This window comes from Cataglyphis hispanica, chromosome 3 (assembly GCF_021464435.1).
Source record: "Cataglyphis hispanica isolate Lineage 1 chromosome 3, ULB_Chis1_1.0, whole genome shotgun sequence".
NCBI classification, from domain to species: domain Eukaryota; kingdom Metazoa; phylum Arthropoda; class Insecta; order Hymenoptera; family Formicidae; genus Cataglyphis; species Cataglyphis hispanica.
This window is the reverse complement of record NC_065956.1, coordinates 1,570,243-1,585,756: the sequence shown is the minus strand read 5'-3', so window position 1 is coordinate 1,585,756 and position 15,514 is coordinate 1,570,243. Positions and strand designations below refer to the sequence as shown.

The window sequence follows — 15,514 nt, the reverse complement described above, 5'->3', positions numbered from 1 at the left end:
ATATAAAGCAATTAATACTTACGCGTACAAGGCATATTCTTAGGATCCTTTTCCGCCCGATAATAGCCCGGGTCGCAACGACACTCCGTGAAGCCGTAATCGGAGGCTTTGCTATGCTCCGGACATGGTTCGCAGGTGTGGGAGCCCGCCTCGTGCTTGAACTTGCCTATTGGGCACAACTTACATTGCTGCTTCTCAACGTCAGCTTGATAGCCGGGTTTGCAATGACATCCACCCGTCGGTAGATACCACTTTCCGTCTCCCTTGCAGAGGAAAGTCGGCTGGGCGATTTTGACGGCATTCTCGACGCAAATACCGAGCGTTTGTTCAATGAGCGCGACTTCGCGACCGGTCGGCGTGGACGGGAAACGGGCAAAGTTGACCGAGATCTCGGGACAATTGATGTAATATACCTTGATGGCTAGAATCGATATGCAGGCACCCTGATCGCGAAAAGCGAAATAGACGCCCTTCTTCGTTACCGGTATCGACTTTACCTCTGTGTTTATTACCACTTCGGCGTTCGTATTGAATCTACCCTCACCCGCGGCAATGCGACCTGTAAATATATCAAATGTGTCAGTTCAGAGAAGCAGATATTGAAATCCTCGACCAACTTATCAGTCAAGGAACGAGAAATATTCTATAAAAAAGACGCAACTTATACAATATTTTAATATTTTTTATTAAAAAAAATTTTTTTTTTTTCAGTGATTATTCTTATTTTTTTTGTTTTGTTTTGTTAAAAAATAGTTTTTAAATTTGATATTTTCAGAATATTATCATTACACAGACACTCTTTTCGAGATAAAACTTTCAATAGTTACGCCTCATTGCGCTCACCGATAAGTTTATAACTGTCTGGCTCCCACGGAGGCGGTTCCTTAGTAGCAGCGTCGAACTCGTAGTAGAGCAGACTGAAGGTCTCTTTACAGCTCAGAGCATTCCCGGGGAATAGTGAGCAGTCGCGGGTCGTGAATTTTATTTCTATGTACATGCGGTTCGCCGGACCCCTCTCTACGAATGGCGTCCACAGCCAATTGTTCACATTGTTGTACGCTACGTCGCATACAACGTAACTCCGCCAATTGATACCCTTGTCGAAGTTTGTGAAAGACTCCTCTACCCACTGTAAAAAAATTTTAAAGAAAAAGAATTAAGAGAGATCACGTTTCAGACACATTTTTTTTTTTTTAATTTTTAACTGAAATTAATGAGACCAGTATAGTTGGAGCAAGAAGGATCCTATGTCGAAAGTATCGAAGAAGGTGATCGTATTTCGTTGTATTCGAAGATACAATTCCGTAGTTAAAATCCACGATTCTCTTCTAACCCAGTTCTACGATTTACGCCACGTAATCGCGGCGAAAGCGAGAAAGCACCACCCCATCGCCGTCGTCATTGTCGTCGACATTGGCCATAGAAAGAATCCGCCCTCGGTAAATGACGAGGCGGAGAGGCCAGGTCGTCGACTTGCGACAAACAGACCGCAAGGAATTACCGGCACGCGTTACCATTAGTTTTATTGCCCCCCTCGGCTCTCGGGCTCGTCCCGAGAGCGACCGCAAAAAGTTCCGACCGGAGCAAGAAGGATCCGCCGTCGTCGCCGTCGCCGTCGTCGTCGTCGTCGTCGTCGTCGTCGTCGTCGTCCTCGTCCTCATCGTCACCGGAACCGTCTTTCCCTTTCTCCTCTTTTTCCTTCATTCTCTTCTCTTTCTCCAGTTGTCTTTCTCTTCCTCTCCACTCGTCGCTCTTTCCTTCTTTTTTTTTTTTTACACGCTTCTCCGCGTATTTCATACTCGGACCAGGAAAGACTCGGCAGGTAAGGAATGATAAAAAACGGTAGACCGAGGTAGAGAGCCGTGAGCCTCTTATCCAGAAGATTTCCTCACGGACGTGTTTCCGGCAGGCGGGCTACAATAAATTCAAGCCGGCTACCCGGTTGCAAAAGGGAGATTATTACGGGGACGATGACGAGGTCGAAAAAATTTCATTAAAGCGCTGCCGGCGAAAAAAAGCTTTTTCAGCGGTCCGCACGCTCGAAAGTACCCGAGCAGCCCGGGAATCATGAAGAACCAACAGTTTCGCAATTCGCCGTCGTCCGCGCATCGAATTACGATCCGATATCCTTCGCACGCCTCCGATCGCAATTAACAGTTTTTAGCGAGGTTTGCGAAACGGGATTTAAGGCAAGCACCACGCGTATATTCTTTCAACGATATCCTAAAATATATCCTCGGTAACAAATATAATTAAATCAACGATCATCGCGCTTTACATGGAAATTAAAAATTCATCCACATTTTATGTCCTTTTTTATTCTACAATTATTTTTTTCCTTATCGCGAACTTCTCCATCTGCCAATCGACATTCACGTTTCATCCGAACATTATTAAAGAAACGAGAAAAGGCGTTACCATTATCATGCGCGTGTTTATTCGGATGTCTCTGCCGAGGTTTTTTATCGTCTGGGAAATTTCATAAGAACGGTGAAATTCAGCCTCCTTTTCGCCCGGCGCTCCATGAGTCTATGTCTATTCCCCGCTGCTTTTATCCCGCTGCAAGCCGCGAGAAAAAGGCGGAGGAGAGGCCGCGCGTCGTTAACGTCGCGCGGCATTTAATTGGATCGCGTCGAGAGATCGCGTTCTCTTTTTAACGCGTCGCGGTCGATTTTTCGGCGAGGCGGATTTTCCGCTCGGTGTGACCGTCCCATGAAATTACTCATCGCATGGAGGGGAAAAAAAGACGATTAACCACTGCCGTATCTCATTGCAATCCTGCGTCGTTTTCGTCAGTCGTGCACGCACAGATGCATTCAAGATGGGACGAGATATTTTTCTTCTTTTGCTATATAATCGGTTTAAAGATCGCCAAATTTTGTTAAATGAATTTATTCTCTTATTTGCAGATGTTCGTAAATCAGATTATATAATTTAAAAAAAAGATCGCGAAAGAATTTTACAAAATCGAATATCCGTTGGCGCAATTTATGTTAATCACTTTTGAAAATTCATCATATTTTGATAAATTATTACCAACTTTTTTTCTGCTATAGAGTTGGAAAATTTGTGTTAAAAACATGTACCGCATGTTCCAAACGGTTCACATAAATTTTTCTGTTAATTTAACATAATATGGACACGTTAAATGGCGATATAAAATGATTAATACTATATTAATATTTCAACACAAAATTAATACAAACTTCGTAGTAATTCGAAATAAATTTTGTGTAAAATTAATTTTATTTTTAATGATAAAAAAAGTTATTATATCTGCAGTCTTGCTTCTATTATAGAATCAACATTTTTTTTCTGCAAATTTTAATACATAAATGCCACTAATAATATGGAATAGGTACATGTGATATGTAAAATATGTGTATATTGTGTTATTTTTTAATTGTTTTAATAATTTAACATTTGAATATAATTAACACAACAATATTAATTAATACATTAATGTGTTAAATGTTTAAACGCATATTTTTTAATGAAAAAATATAAATTTTCCAACTGTATATTATTAGGAAAAGCATAATATAATGCCGGTATATAAAAGATATCATTGGCAGTAGAATAGCATTGATAGCACGATGGCCTTTTTCCTCGAGCGCGTACAGTTGCCCGTTTGCATTAAGTATAACTGAGAGATTGCGCATCGATCGATGTCTCGAAAACTATGCGGTTAGCACTTTGTGGCCGAGTATCGATCGCATGCCCTCGCTTCGCCGTCTGGCAGCAGGTAGACGCGTTTTCCTATTTTCCTCGCCGAAAGCACAGAGCGAAGCAACAGTACGTGCAAATCGTCGGTTTCCCTCGATCCTTATTTTCGACGTATAGCGATGCTACCGCTGCTGATGATAAATCACAAACCAAATTAAAGCGTTACATTTCATTTGTGTTATTTTCCGTATCTTCGGATTGAGAGAAAAAAAATTTTCTTGCCTCTTCGTCCCTCTGTATACCGTAATCCTTTTGTTAGAAAAAAATCATAGTAAATATACAAGACTCTCGACCAGAGAGAGGCCTATTCTTATTGTATTCCAAACCAGTTATTTGTCTCGTTTCTTCACGGTTAAACATCTATAATTCGTTCGAGAGAAAGACCAACCGACAAGAGGTAGTACACTTTGGCAGCCATGTGGTCGGCGTGACGGAGGCTACCTGCGAGCCACCCTGCGGTGCACTCGCCAAGAAAAAGTATCATCCGCCGCCCATGGCTTTTCCCGCGGATCAAACCATGGCAGGAAATAGATACGAGTCGATGAAGCTCAGAAGTAAAGCCAATAAGCTCGGAGCGCGCGCTTCTGGATGAAGAGAGAAAGAAGAACGAGAGACTTAGATGTAGGATGCCACCCTTTCGGAAGGGGGAACTGCCCCTGTGCCAGTAATATCGCCACCATAATCGCAATTCCGACGGCGTAGCTCCGAATAGGGGGGGTTAGCGAGAGTCTGCGGGAAGACTTGGACACGGAGGAGGGGGCGTTACGAACTTTTAGTCCGAGGGGTTCGCGGATCTTAATATATATTGAGCTCTCGTGTGCCGGGGGTTAACCCTCGCCCTTGGGGTGAGGTTGCATCGGCAGGCACGTAGGGGCTCTCTCCTCCGTCGAGCTACGTGCATCCGGCACGTTATGGTCCGCTCACGACGGACACGTACCGCATCCAGACGCGATCGAACTTTCCCCCGTTCTTCTTCTTCAAGCCGACAACTTGCGAGAACTGACGCTAATTGCGTTCAAAATAATAAAATTATGAGAAAGAATGTTATTAAAAAAATTTAGTATATTTGATATATTATTAAATATTCATATTATAGTATTGATTTATATATCATAATAAACAAGAGAGTTTATTTTTTTCTTTCTTGTATATTTAATATTGTTAAATGTTACGAGTGTATTAAATGTACAAGAAAAAAATTATTCTAATTCATATATTTTTTTTTTTTCGTATATTCTTGCATTTAGTGTGAACAAAGCCATATCGTAATTAGAATTCTAAAGACACGAGTATCAATTTTGCGGTAGAGAAGAATATATAGGGAGCAAATACGTAGAGGAGTATATGTAGAAGCAAATTTAATAGGGAGTGTGCCCCCGTCATTATCCTGTCGTAGGAAGTTCATTAACTCGAGCATGCCCGACTCGCGAAATGGTCGCCGCATTAAATACAATGGTACAGATATCGCCCGCGATATAATACAGCGTCCGGTCGAGGGTAGTCTGCCCGCGTTACGGACGAACAAGTGCACATATGTGTATCTCCGAGCAGGGGAGGATGGGCAGCCATCTCTCGGACACGGTATGAGCAGACAGGGGTGGTTTTACGCCACGCGCCAATCGAAAACTTTATGTAACCGTTTATTCCGTGCACCCCAAAGCCGATATAACCATATTTCGGGGCGAAAGATTGGCAGGAAGACCATTTAAGAAGCATTTCCACGGCTCCTCGACACTTAACCGAGATTCCTTCCTCTCTCTCTCTCTCTCTCTTTCTCTTTTTTTTCTAGATATACGCATATACGCGCGTGCGAGGGGAGAAAAGATCGTCGGTAAAATAAGAAAGTCAAGGGAGAGAGAAGGTGTCGGGTGAGAATTTATTTCCAGATTATTCGAGCCGGGAAACGGCTCCGGGGTGGGGGATCTCCCTTCCAGAAAAGGACAAATCGTTCTCCACCGCGGGATCGAAACGCTGCTGGGAGAAGCAATTTCTGGCCGCGAGATTTACGACGCGAAGATCGACTCCTCGCAGGGGATCTCGCAAAATTCGGCTATGCCGATATCCGACACCCGATGTTTCTATTTGCCGCGCGGGGGTGGGATTGTATCGGGGATGATACATGACAGTACCATCAGAAATGCTAGGAAAGAAGATTCCTAGCATTCTTCTTTCTTCCAATGATAAAAAAAAAAAAAATCTTCCTGATACATGAGTAATGATGGAAGAAGAAGACATCATCCGGCGATAATTCTCGCTTTATATATTGGTCATTGATGTATATCTTTTGAGAATTTATAATCATTCGTCACACATAGAACCGCGTTTCGTTTAATCGGGAAGAATCTGCCTCGCGTCATTTGACACCAGATTATAATACTTAATGACCGCGTGTTATGCCAGCCTCATTAAGTTCCCCGACGTGCTGGGAATATCTCTCTCTAGGATTCATGATTATTTGAAGGAGAAACGGGTTTTCGAGCGCGCTGCCTTTTTTTTTTCTTTTGTCGAAATCCGTCGACGATAGATCTTGCTACTTGTCGGGCGGTCGACGACAGCTCGTGTGCCTTACGATAACCACCCATCCGTAATGAGCTTAACCGTCGTCGTAATATTTCGAGTTAGCGTTGTGCACGTCCTCGCGTGTCAGAAGGGCTGAACGCCCCTGACGAGACAGCGCACGTCATGCGATAACGAGAAGGGCTGAACAGTGCCACGTGGACGTGGACTGAATCAGATTTGAATTTCCCCGCACACAAGTCTCTCCGCTCGAGAATCTTTTAGAGATTGAAATCGATATCATATCGTTGAGAATCTAATTATCAATCATATAGAGATGAAAAAAGAGAGAATACGTTTTCAAAAAGAATATTTTATATATAAATATTACTTCCAAATATTAAGAAATTATCATTTCGCTGTTTCTACAATGTACCACAAATGCAGTGTATATATATATATATATATATATATATATATATATATATATATATTAATTTTTCAATATAATTTTTATATTATCGAAATAAATATTTTTTTTTTTGTATCATTGCTATTAATTTTGCCGTACTCCATCTAGCAACTATTCAGTCAATATACCGCAAATTGAATGCAATTTTTTCTATCATCTCGCCAAGGGGCTAGCATAGTTCCATGCTAATTCGAACGATCCCCGCTTCATTCCGGGTGAAAAGATGGAGGAAGCGGCAGCTTTATAAAATCGTCACAAATTAGCTGGAGGGGTCCACCGCGCTCTCTCGCCCAGGGGTTAGGTTTAATATCGAAGGACCCGGTCGCGCGCATCGAGCGGCGGAGACTCTCGACGCGCGCCCCTGGACCTGTCAGTTTGACGTATCGCAGTCGCAGGAATCCATTATATAGTCAATTACTCCTCGTGATAGGGAACGCGGCGCGCAACGTACTGCCGCTCTCTCTCTCTCTCTCTCTCTCTCTCTCTCTCTCTCTCTCTCTCTCTCTCTCTCTCTCTCTCTCTCTCTCTCTCATCTCTCTCTCTCTCATCTCTCTCTCTCTCTCTCTCTCTCTCTCTCTCTCTCTCTCTCTCTCTCTCTGACACCCTCCAGTGCATTCACGCCGCGATCGCGTCGCACATACATGTATATAAATTCGTTCCACGCGCGCGGAACACGTCGGTCAAGTCGAGGATGCGATCCGAATGTGCTTGCTCGCTGCATCGCGAATAATTATCAGCAAACGGAATCTAGTCCCGATCATTTTCAAAATATGTTTATTGTTTAATAGAGAAAAAAATAACTTTTTATTTTTTTTTTTTTAATCTGAACTTTTTTTTTTGTACTTTATCATTAAGAATCTAATATGTAAAATAAATGAGAGCATTTTAAAGATACTTTATGCACTTTCTTTCATCTCTAACAATAAATTTTTTAAGCTAGAAATCTTATTAAAGTTAAGCAAGAAATTTTATTTCACGCCGATATTAAGATAGTTGTGTATGTTTCTGACAAGATCGATGGGGAAGATTTAAGTTGCTATTTTATTTCATTAAAAATATTATTATCCCTCTACTATAAATCATTTAATATAAATAGTGAAGAAAAATGGGAATACAATATATTGAGAGAAAAGAATCGTATTATTAATCTACTTAAATTACTTTTTTTTTTATCCACAGTGTAATACCCGCTACAAAGATTTATTTTGCTACATAAAACTAATAATTGTGATAAATGTTAATAAGAAATTGTTGCCGTTTTTTATCATCAAAGTGTCTGGGATATCGACGTGCGTGTTAGGAAAATCGTTTAGATCCGTCTGGTCTGTCGTTATAATCCGTCCAGTCCCGTTCATCCCTTATCTTGTAGTTTTCCCCGGCGTGACATTTCAACGGCTATGCGTCTCGCGGGAAAGTTCGGCCAACTTTAATAAGACTTAGAAACAAGCCTAAGGAAACTCGAATCTCACCATCGTCGTTTCTTCTCGCCCACCCTTCATTTTGTACCGTCGATATATTCCGCTGCCTTCCCTCGAGTCCATTATCTCTGATCCGGCGGTACGAAATTCTCGTGGAAAGACGCGTGTGGCACCGTCGAGATTTCAGATGAAAGCGCATTAAGCTGCGAACACGCATACGCACGCACACACCACACGCACACACACATACACACATCCTGACACACCATGAGTTACACGGACAATCTTGTATCTACCGCACACGGTGAACAGTACGAAGGCATCGAGGAGGAAACGAGGAGCAAGCAGCCACTCGAGGACTCGCGTCAATAAACAGAGTCTCATCTAACGACGCGGTCCGGATGACGGATATACGGATCTGAAAGTAGTAGAGGAAGGAAGAGAGACAGAGGGTATGCACAAAAGAGGAAGAGAAGGAGAGCAGCTGTGCGTGCAAAGAGAGAGAGAGAGAGAGAGACCGAGCGTGGCAAGAAGAAGAAGAAGCGGGCGCGAGAGAGATAAAGAAAAGGAGAGAGACAGAGACAAAGAGAGAAAAAGAGAGGCAAGGAAGAAAAAGAGAAGGAGGAACGAATGCGGAGGCAACGGCCTGCAGAGGCCCCGAAGGCCGTTCACATGAATACCAGTCTTTCCATTAGTACTCGAATGGAGCGGAGAGCTCAAGAGCTCCGGCCCAGGTCTCATCTCGATGCATGATCGATACTCGCTGATCCAATCTTACCCGGGCTTCGCGGTGCCGGCTGGACCACCGCGAGATACGATGTAACCGGGGGTACACGCTTAACCCTGTGTGTTACTGCTCTCGTTGCGCGTGTCTTACAGGTAGGGCGGTATCCGGGCGCGGTAACCACTGGCCGACCGACCGCTTCTAAAAGGTCGTTAAACACGATCTCCTTAAGATATCGTTCTCTCTTTCTCTCTCTCTCTCTCTCTCTCGGTCCTCGCTCGGTCTATAAACGAACATGTATCGCGATACCGATCAGAATATATCTCCGGTCTAGATAGACTTTGTTCTTTGTAGCTGATACAGCGTACAACGCAAACTTCTTACTCGAGAAACGCAGCGGGCGAATATAGCACAGAGTTTCGAGGTCAGCAGTGGAGGCGAGGTATATACCGTAAGTAGAGATATTCTACCGAGGATGATATCGTCTCGATGGTATATTCTCGGAACGTTTCAATACATAAGTATCGCTTAACTATATTCGGAAAGATCGCTGCTTCATTGATACGCTTATAGACTCTTTGGTATAGGATGATTACACATCCGGAGTTTGAAACAACATGTCAAATATGTTAGAAATCCGAATCCTTTGGCAATAGTTGCAAGCATTTACAATTAACAGTCGTTGCGTAATTTTTTTATATCTCCTAAATAACGAAGCATTGCACTGTATAAAAAAAATTTGCATTAAAAAAAATTTCGCAAATATAAAACAAAATTTGATGTAATGTATTAGAGATGAGTGATAAAAAAAAAAAAAAAATTATATTGCAACAAGAAGTATATAAAATTCTTGAAAAGATCGAAAGGCGAAATCTTTCTCTAACGTTCGTGAATTCCGTAACATTTCATTCGCAATGTAATTTCAAATTCGCTTCCTCTCTTTTCGCGAGCTTAGGATTAGATCTCGCTTTCGGGGCGCGCAACAAGCTGACGTAGACGTAGAATGGCTTTCTCCGGATAAGGAGGGATCCGATACGTGTTGTGTCGGGACGTGGGGAACGTCGGGAAATGGTGGAAGGATCGAGCGGCGGGAGGTGGAAAGAAGGAAAGGTCGATCGACGTTCCCGACGTTCGTTTCGACTCTTTCTGTGCTCGCACCTTCCTCCCTGTCCCTCTTTTCGGTACGCTCAGTCAGGCTTTTCCAAATTGACTTTCGCTCCGACTGTCACTTCTATTCTCCGCTTCCTCCGCACGACCCTCGGCTACCAAAGAACGCTTGGTATGCGCGTCTCGCACCGAAGGAAGAAAAGCTGGTAGAGCACTACTTTTCTCTCTCTCTCTCTCTCTCTCCCGTCGCTCTCGGTCGGTTGGACTCCTTATTTCGGAGCAATGTCGGCTCCCCGAGATGAATCATCGATCCTGCGTGCGTGCGTGCGTGCGTGCGTGTGGATTTTCGTCTCATGCGCGTATACGAGCGGCATATCAAGAGCGGGATAGTCGCGTAGAGTTCTCGTGCTGGAGGTCCTTTGAGGGGGTAGCGAGAAGTGCACGATGCGGATCCTGCCGCTCGACCCTCCGACAAATTGCCAATCCACCATCGCCGTGTGAAGAGAGACCGAGAGAGATTCGAGGGGTCGAACGGCTGTGTTTCGATCCGCTCGAATCGTTACGCTTCCTCTCTTGTGCGTCGCGCTAAATATTGCATCGTCAATTATTATTCTATGACGAGTTATTACGAGACACTTTCATTTGCAGTTCGTATTGTTTAATTACATAAGAGAAAAAAAGTTGCGCTTTATTAAATTGCAAAACATCGTGTGTGATTAAGAGCCTTGACTCTAGAGGTGTATTATAATTTTAATTATTAGTACGTATAAGAATTATAAGGATATTAATTAATAGCGATAATAAAGTCCATAAGTAGTAACTCCTCTATTACTATTTCGATATTGGTATCTTTACTACGATATCGATCCATGTCGCGATTGTTGGATAAGAAAAGAAAAGAAAAAAAAAATCAATTCCATCGGCTTCAAAGCAACACCGTCTCACAGACAATTGACGAATTCAATTGCGACACAACTTGGCGACGATCCGGTTTCGCCCAACTAGCGGACTTCGCGCTGACTCTAAAGTTTTCCGATGAGCCGCCACTCGCACGTGAGCGCGGTTGCTCTAACCGTTCCTTCTCTCTGTCTCGCATCTTTGTATCCATTTATTTGTCATCCTTCCCGCATACACGACGGGGTCGATGAAAGGCAGACGAGGAAGGCGCGCACCGTTCGCTGCGCGCCCATGACACTACTCTCGTACAATCCCCCTTCCTCCCCGCCGCACTTCCACCCCTTTCTTTCCGCTGTTTTCCCCATGGGCAACGTGGTCACGTACCGGTCGTCATGGAAACCCGCGCCAATCGAGATGGAAACTCAACCGTGGCCCTCTCTTCATCCTCTCTCCTATCTCTCTCTCTTTGTTGCTTCTATCTCACCTTCTCCGCTTTTCGTCCTCGCCCCATCTACATCCCAACGTATTCGCATCCCGCTTTCTCTCTCTTTGTCATTTCCAAATTATCTCTCGCCCCATCATGCTCCTTCTTACTACTCAGCGGCTTCTGTGTCCTCTTCCTCCGATCGCCCCGTTGCGAAACCCTCCTCTCCAACCCTCGCTTCCCAGTCGCCCGGTCTCGTTAGTTTAACCCAACGCGCGCCGAATCGTAATGGGAAACGTACAGATGCATTAGGAGGCTTTGCCATCCTAATAGATATCTCGTCGGTAGGCAGGACGCGTTCAAAAAGGCACTGTCGGTCTCTCGCATTCTTTTCTGGGCTTTCAAAGTTTTTTACCCATCTTTTTTTGCGGCCACAAAAGGGTTGAAGTTACACTACAAATACCGGTGCTTAATTTTCATCGCAAATTCTAGATATCTCTGCATACTTAGATCTATATCCTTGTATCCTTACAATATTAATTTATCAATCTCAGTTTATATATCTATATAAACTCTTTATCGATTTATTTATCGATTAATATTAAAAACTTCTACAAACTTCTCTTTGTATCGCGTACGAATATGGATTTAGCGAGCGAGCGAACCGAGAGTGTGTGAGAGGCATCGCCGTACACTTGTTCAATTCAGGGCAGATCGATAAAGACGACACACGACGGGCGCGTGGTAAAGAATGCATGTACACCAAACGCGACATCGACCGTGCAAGTAGAGTCTGCAACCTGGCTCACGTACAATTGACATCATAAAATGCAGCGACAGACGCGGCGAGCTCCCGCACATCTCGGCCCACGTTTGACCTTTCCACGGCCGAAACTCGGTCGTGAGCCATGACGCTTTGACCTCTTCTCCCTAACCGTATTCCGCTCGCGATCCCCCATTAATTTATCATGAATTCATCGGGATCCGTCGGAAAGAAAACGGGGCATCGTAAGGCCGGATTTATGCCGCTGATGCGACGCGGACAGCTTACCTGCGACTGCATTCACCGCTTCTTCGTCTGGGAAACAGTTGGTAGCCCGCAGATTTCGTATTCACCGTAGTCGCCGTCTTTATGATTTTAATTCCTAGAAACTACTTTTGGGCCCCAAGCGTGCCGTGCCTCGTGAGAGGCAACCACGTTTCTCGAATATGATGCGAACTGTTCGGCGAGTCCGCAGCTTGAAAGTTAAACTCGAGAGATCGAGGAAATACTCTGATTTTTGACACTGCGACGATGAAACATTTTAGATGACAGAGGACAAGAATATTTTGTAGGCTCTCTCTTTTACAGATTCAAGAAAAATGTAAAATAATATTTTATCGTTTTATCATTTATATTTTCTATTTTTTCCTAGAATATTTTTCTCGTATCTTTTCTTCACGAAATAAAATATCTAAATATATATAATTATTTCTTGAAAAAGAGTGTAGAAAGTGAAAGAGAACCGAGCGAAACAGACCGAATTTTATTTTATGGCTAGTCGCGTTGAGAGAGACATAATAATCGCAATGCGATTTTATGGACCGACGATATTTGTCATATCGCAAGCGCGACATGACAGCTCAATGACAGTATCAAACGCCCAAAATTCTGGTCGCTCAATTTCGGGGAGGGGGAGGGGCGATAACACCGGGAATCAATATTTACACAAGACGGTCTATATACAGTTCTCGCCGTTGGACGAGGCTTTTATTAAGCCTCATGAAAACGGAAGGCGCGTCTGGCAATGGAGATTGACACGCGTACATAATGCCTGTGTGGTTCCCAGGAACCGTTCGATTGTTATGCAGCCGTCGTCGGTTCGGGATTGTGACTACTTGGGCTAGGTCAGCATTTGTCTATGAAATTCTACCACGAAAAATGGATCCATTAGCAACATCGCATAATGATTTTAGGTTCTTTTTCAAAAGAATTCTTATTCAAAGAGACATCGAGCTCTCGCGAAACAGATCATTACTCTTTCATAGAAAATATTTGACCGTTCTTTAATATTTTAGATAGATTTCAACTTTGTGCGTACCGCGCGTGATAATTTTTTGCCGCTCGTTATAAACAGCTTTGGCATGCTTTCTTTAAATTGAAATTTTACGAGGATCATTATATACCTTGTGGTTGCAAATATTTGTTCAATAGAGAACGAATGATTTGCCTGATCGAATGTGATCGTTGAACCGCATCGACAAATCGTCTCGTCGAATCTTCGACCATCTGTCGCGAAATCTCACCCCTGCAGGAATAAACACCGCTGGATAGATATTGCGGTCGTAGAGAACGGCAAACGAAGCACAATCACGTTTCGCAGGATGGCACGTGTCTCGGCAATCATGTAGATTCGTGCAGGGCGAACGGTCGTGATTTAAAAATTAAATCTTAATCGGACGGAATTCAAACCCACACGCTTCGCGTCCTCCTATCCACGAACACGGATACTATACGCACACGCAGGCAAGCATATAGAGACACGCATATGGCTCGGACTGGCTAAGATCTCTTCTCGTTCCCCTCCCTCGTTCTCGGCATTTTCTTCTTGTCGGTTCGCTCGCTTGAAATATCTCAGCCAGTTAAAACGCTATCAGTTCTAATAAACGATCATTCGTCTGTTTCGTCCTCCCGTTGTATCGTTAATGTCGAGGGGATACGACGACGGAGGTAAGGATGAAAGAGGAAAAGTCGTCCGACTTTTTTTTAACTTGCACAGTCACCCGTAAGGCGAGAGAGAAAGGAGAGAGAAAGAAAGAAAGAAAGAAAGAAAGATCGGTCATCCAGATGCCGAGATAGCCGGCGATGATCCAACGAACGGGCGCGATGACGATCATCGCATGGGTCAATGTCACTTACTGATAAATAAGTAACACCGCGAGAACTTGCGCGTGTATCGGTGTGAATCATCCGAGTCATTCGCGTAGTTAGTAGATAAGACGATCTTCCGTTATGCGAACACAGAAAAATTATAAAGTATCGAGATTATGAGGGCCGCGCGCGATTCATTAATGCAACTTAATCTCACCGTGTTCAATTCAGTCATCGCGCTTTATCGTGAATTTAACATGATTTCTGATAACTGAGGCTCATATTATATGCAGTAATTGGATATGTAGAAAAAAAATTTTAGCAAATTAATATTTTTAAAGTTGGGAATGTGACAAAACACATATATACAATTTGATTTTGATTTCCTGTAAATGAATTTTTTTTTTCAAAATTTTGCAATCTTTGTAATAAAATTATATTATAATGCAATTCTGTGATATATTTTTTGTATAATAAAAATTTATTTGTTATTATTGCAAAGAATTGAATTATCCGTTGTGCGTACAGCGACTCAAATTATAATATCATGGGTGGTGTTACAATCAAGCTGGAGCTGCCGTTAATCCCGCGTCATATAAAGAATCGATGGTGTCGATTGACATTTGTCAGCTCTCGCAAAACTCGGAAAAAAACCCTGTGAAATGCCCCGTGGGCGGCCTCGCCGGGAGAAATCATGCATTATTTGTCAAAGCGCGTGGTGACGCGCGCTTTCGAAAAAGTCGATAGTAATCCACCCGCGAGGTCATAAAATGTGGAAAAAAAAGCCCCACGATCGGGACGGAAAAGAAGCGCACCGGGGGTGATTAATCCCGTGGAAACGGCTCGCTGCGCGACTCGTGTGACCGATGGCGCGTACCAGAATAATCCAACCTCCATTCAATCATTCGGCTCGTGGGATTAATTCCAAGGGATTAGCATTAATTTCGTTCCGCGCGCATAGCCGCGCGAGAGGTCAGTCGACGACTGTCTCCGAGATTCGCCGGAGAGGGAGAGGCGACATCGACGAAAGGGAAAACGAAATTCCAGACATTTTCTGACCGTTCGGAATGGCGACGAAGACAACGAAAATTCCGTCCCTCCTCGCCTAGTCTAGGTGTCATCGATAAAATTCGCGTTCGCGTTATCAGAGAATGCGCAAGTATCGTGTACTCGGTATATAGAAAAAGATTTATCTTGTTATTTCGCACTTAATAATTTCGTAAGTCGTATTAACATTCTGATCTTTTAAATTGCGCAACAATATGAAATGACGATTATTGAGACAGTTATTAAAGCAAATAAATTTATCGTCTTACTATCGCATATACGTGATAATATAAAACGCGAATGAAATGCTACAAATAATATTTATTTTTAAATAACTTTTGACTTCATTACT

General features: G+C 43.2%; 1 protein-coding gene across 21 annotated transcripts in view; it reads right to left on the bottom strand.

The window, feature by feature from the left end:
- The window catches only part of LOC126859373 (ephrin type-B receptor 1-B), a 92,188-nt gene that overhangs the window by 15,466 nt on the left and 61,208 nt on the right, over window positions 1–15,514 (bottom strand). For all 21 annotated transcript variants that reach the window (XR_007688804.1, XM_050610615.1, XM_050610617.1 and 18 more), the window contains exons 4-5: window positions 844–1,129; window positions 23–559 (exon numbers count right to left, since the gene is read on the bottom strand). Coding sequence is in view for 20 of the 21 variants with exons in the window: in XM_050610615.1 (XP_050466572.1) it covers window positions 23–559; window positions 844–1,129 (823 nt within the window). In the remaining variant the exon portion in view is untranslated. The remainder of the gene's footprint in view (window positions 1–22; window positions 560–843; window positions 1,130–15,514) is intronic.